Raw genomic sequence first — 3,513 nt, 5'->3', positions numbered from 1 at the left:
TTCAAAAATGAATAAGAAGTGTAGAGGCCACAGCTTTGAATGACTTCAGCACATCTGCGCCCACAGGACATCACTAGTTTCTCACACTGCTCTGGTTTGATCTTGGCCCATTCTTCTTCAGTCTCTTCCACAGTTCACTAACTGTAGTGGGTTTTTTAGACATTACTTTGTCTCAGAGGATGTTTCAGAGATTAAAAAAAGAGTTAATCCAGTATTGGTTATTAAATCAGCTTTATCTATATATGAACTGCTGACTAAAGTGGGGTCTGAAGAGCATATTTTTGTTTAGTGAATCCATTTGACAGACCGACTGACATGCTGAGATATTCCAAGTTCATCAGTGCCGTAAACTGCATTTTTTTTTACCATTACCAGTAGAGTTGTGAATTCCACAACAGTCAAAACACTCATAAAAAGACCATTATAATTTGTATATAGTTTATTACCAATCAATCCAAAGTAAGTGTCTTTGAGTTGGGGAGTAAAGGGATACTTTGCCATTTGAAATCAGCTCTGTATCATGGCAGTGTGTGCAGATGAATGGTGTTTGGCTTCCCTATGTGGCAGAAAGTGCAGTCGAGCTTAGCAGAGGTCTGCAGTAATCATCACAACTTGGAACCAGCTATGATTTTGGATTTCAGTAGATCGTGATGGCATCATCCAGCTGATCTCTACAGACTTTTGGCAGACCTCCATTGCTTCAAGCTTTGAGTGCTGCAGCCATGGAGGGAAGTTAAACACCATTCATCTGCACACACTGCCCTGACTGCCATGATACAGAGCTGGATTTAAATTAGCTCAATATCTCTTTAAAGGGATAGTTGAGCTTTTCTGAAGTGTGGTTGGATGAGGTTCTTCTCAACAGTCAGTGTGTTACCTACGGTAGATGACTGTTAGCACGCCACCGGTTTGGAGAACTACAAATTTTCTATGGAAGATTTGGCCTCTCTGTTGCTGCGCTTAAAGTTCAAATCAGTTGAACTTTGACCTTGTTGCAGCTGACCTTACAAAAGTGCAACCAATGAGAAAGAAGCTTTGTGACGTATATGTTTCCTAGGCAACCAGAGAGCAGCATCAAGCTGGCTAAAAAGATTGAAGAAAAACCATGGTGTCCGAGTTTCCCAAACTATATAACGTTACATAAAAGTCGTATCACGATCTGGGAAGAAAACGTAATGATGGAGGTTTATACGCAGTCACAGCAGGTTTCTGAATAGGCAGTTTATGAGAACGGTTGTTATAATACGTTGATTCAGCCATTTACTGGGTCTCTGCGCCAAACCTCGCGGTGAGCCCAGCGCAAAACGCTTATCATGTGAAGCATGCCAGCAGTTTGGAGAAGCAGACAGGAGTACTGACGCAGAAGCTGCTGTGGACGGGGGCAGCAACTGCAGCAAAACAAACTTCAGTCACCCTAAAAAAGGCCACCTAAAAAATCTAATCAGTTTAAGTGTACTCTATATTTAGAATATATTAACAGCTTTACCTTGTTGTCAGACAGCCCTCTTCTTTGGAACTATATTTTCTCAATGTATTACCACGCACAAGTGCAACTAAACAATGTACTGTGTTACAAAAGGCTGGTTAAGCCTATCAAAGCAAGGGAAAGCGCTGTGTATTTCTCAGTATACTGGAGTTGTGGTGTTTGGTGTCTGTGGTGACCAGAGGGTGCGTTAGACTTTCTTATTGTCCATCATAATCTGTTATTTAATATACAGAACCACCTTGAAGTGAAATTCTGCCGTAAAATCATGGCAGGGTCTTTTTCGGCAAATACACTCATCAAATAAACCATTGAGACAACTATTAACAACTATTAACGGTGAAATCCAGAAGAGTCGCTAACAGCCGGACGTGGCTAACAGTGATTAGCTCAGGGCAGAATATTTAGAATATATTCACAGCTTTACCTTGCTTTCAGACAGCCCTCTTCTTTGGAACTATATTTTCTCAATGTATTCCCACGCACAAGTGCAACTAAACCGTGAACTGTGTTACACCAGACCAGCAATTTGAGTCAGACTTAACATTGTTTATGGAATAAACAAATACAAGAAAATAAAAAAGGGGGATTATAACAGCAACGACAAAATGCCGTTCACTGTGGAGAGTCCCTTTATAAGCCAGAGTTTACAGAGAAGAATTTCTGCAGAGGGACACTGAAGAGAGACAGAGAGAAACTTCTGAGGAAAGTCTGTCCGACAGCAAGATAAAACAGTAGAAATATTCTGGGTATGATATAAACTTAAACTGAAATGGATTATTTTAGGTGTCTTAAATATGTTTAGTTGCTGTCCCTGTCCTCAGTAGTTTCTGGATCAGTTCTCCAAACCGGTGGCGTGCTAACAGTCATCTTCTGTAGGTAACACACTGACTACGGAGAAGAACCTCATACAACCACACTTTAGAAAAGCTCAACTATCCCTTTAAGATGTATGTGTCTGTCTGTATTTGTCACAGACAGAAGAGTGACTCACTCGATGTTTTCTTTTCTCCTTCTCTCATCAGTCAGGATATGTCTGTAAGGATGGAAATGGATATCAATGGAGTGTCAAGTGTATCCATTCTTCCTGCAACTGAAATCAAAGCCGCGTTGAAACCAGAAGCAGAGAGACCTCGCTGTGCCAGCACCCCATGTTCCCCCATCAGAGGTACTGTTGCAGGATACCAGATCCTCCACATGGACTCCAACTATCTGGTGGGCTTCACCACTGGTGAGGAGCTGCTCAAGCTGGCCCACAAGTGGTCAGAAGGCACTCCAGAGAAGAGTTCTGTATCAGAAGCCGTGTCCAGCTCCATCCAGAGCACTGTCCCAAAGTCTGTGGACTTGGGCATTCACCGATCTTCACGAATCTGCAAAGGCAAAGGTCGCTACTACCAACCCTACGATATTCCTGCTGCCAACGGGCGGAGACGGAGGCGTATGCCCAGCTCCAGTGACACCTTCCTCAGGTCCCTGGGACATGGGGAGCCTGGGAAGGGTCTGCATTCTCCACTACCCCTCTGTCTGCTTAAAGGGAAGAGGGCCCAGTCCAAGTCTCTGGACTACCTTAATCTGGACAAAATAAGCATCAAAGAGTCATCAGACACTGAGGTGTTACAGTACCAACTGCAGCATCTTACCCTGCGAGGGGAGCGCATGTTTACCAGAAACAAGACATGAAAGCACAGTGGAAGGCCCTTTGTAAGCGTCTTTCAGCCTTTTGGGGATTTAGGTGCTTTTTCCAGCTTGGTTTCTTTCTACTCAGATTACAAACTGCTTTTTAAGAAGGCAGTCTGATAATCTTGTTATATTATTAACTGGGTTTTACCTTCTACGGTACACATAACGTTGTGAAGAAAATCCTTCAATCACTCCTCACATTGTAATGAGGTTGTTGAGGTTAAAAAAATGTGAATTATATAATCTTAGCAATAACTGGTGAACCTATTTATTGACAGTGCTGTGTGTTTGTACTGGTCAGAAATGCACTGATATATCAGTTTACAGCTGATGGAAGCACATATCCCTAC

General features: G+C 42.5%; 1 protein-coding gene across 1 annotated transcript; it reads left to right on the top strand.

Moving 5' to 3' along the window:
* Positions 1 to 2,515: 2,515 nt before the first annotated feature.
* On the top strand, positions 2,516 to 3,163 carry macir (macrophage immunometabolism regulator; the record flags this gene model as incomplete). Its single annotated transcript, XM_083929722.1, has 1 exon — positions 2,516 to 3,163. The coding sequence occupies one exon, from the start codon at positions 2,516 to 2,518 to the stop codon at positions 3,161 to 3,163; it is 648 nt and encodes a 215-aa protein (XP_083785848.1).
* Between the last annotated feature and the right edge of the window lie 350 nt (positions 3,164 to 3,513).

The sequence above is a fragment of the Echiichthys vipera genome (assembly GCF_963691815.1).
Source record: "Echiichthys vipera genome assembly, chromosome: 16".
In the NCBI taxonomy this organism is placed as follows: domain Eukaryota; kingdom Metazoa; phylum Chordata; class Actinopteri; order Perciformes; family Trachinidae; genus Echiichthys; species Echiichthys vipera.
Note: the sequence above shows the minus strand (reverse complement) of the source record. Positions and strands in the feature narration are given on the sequence as shown.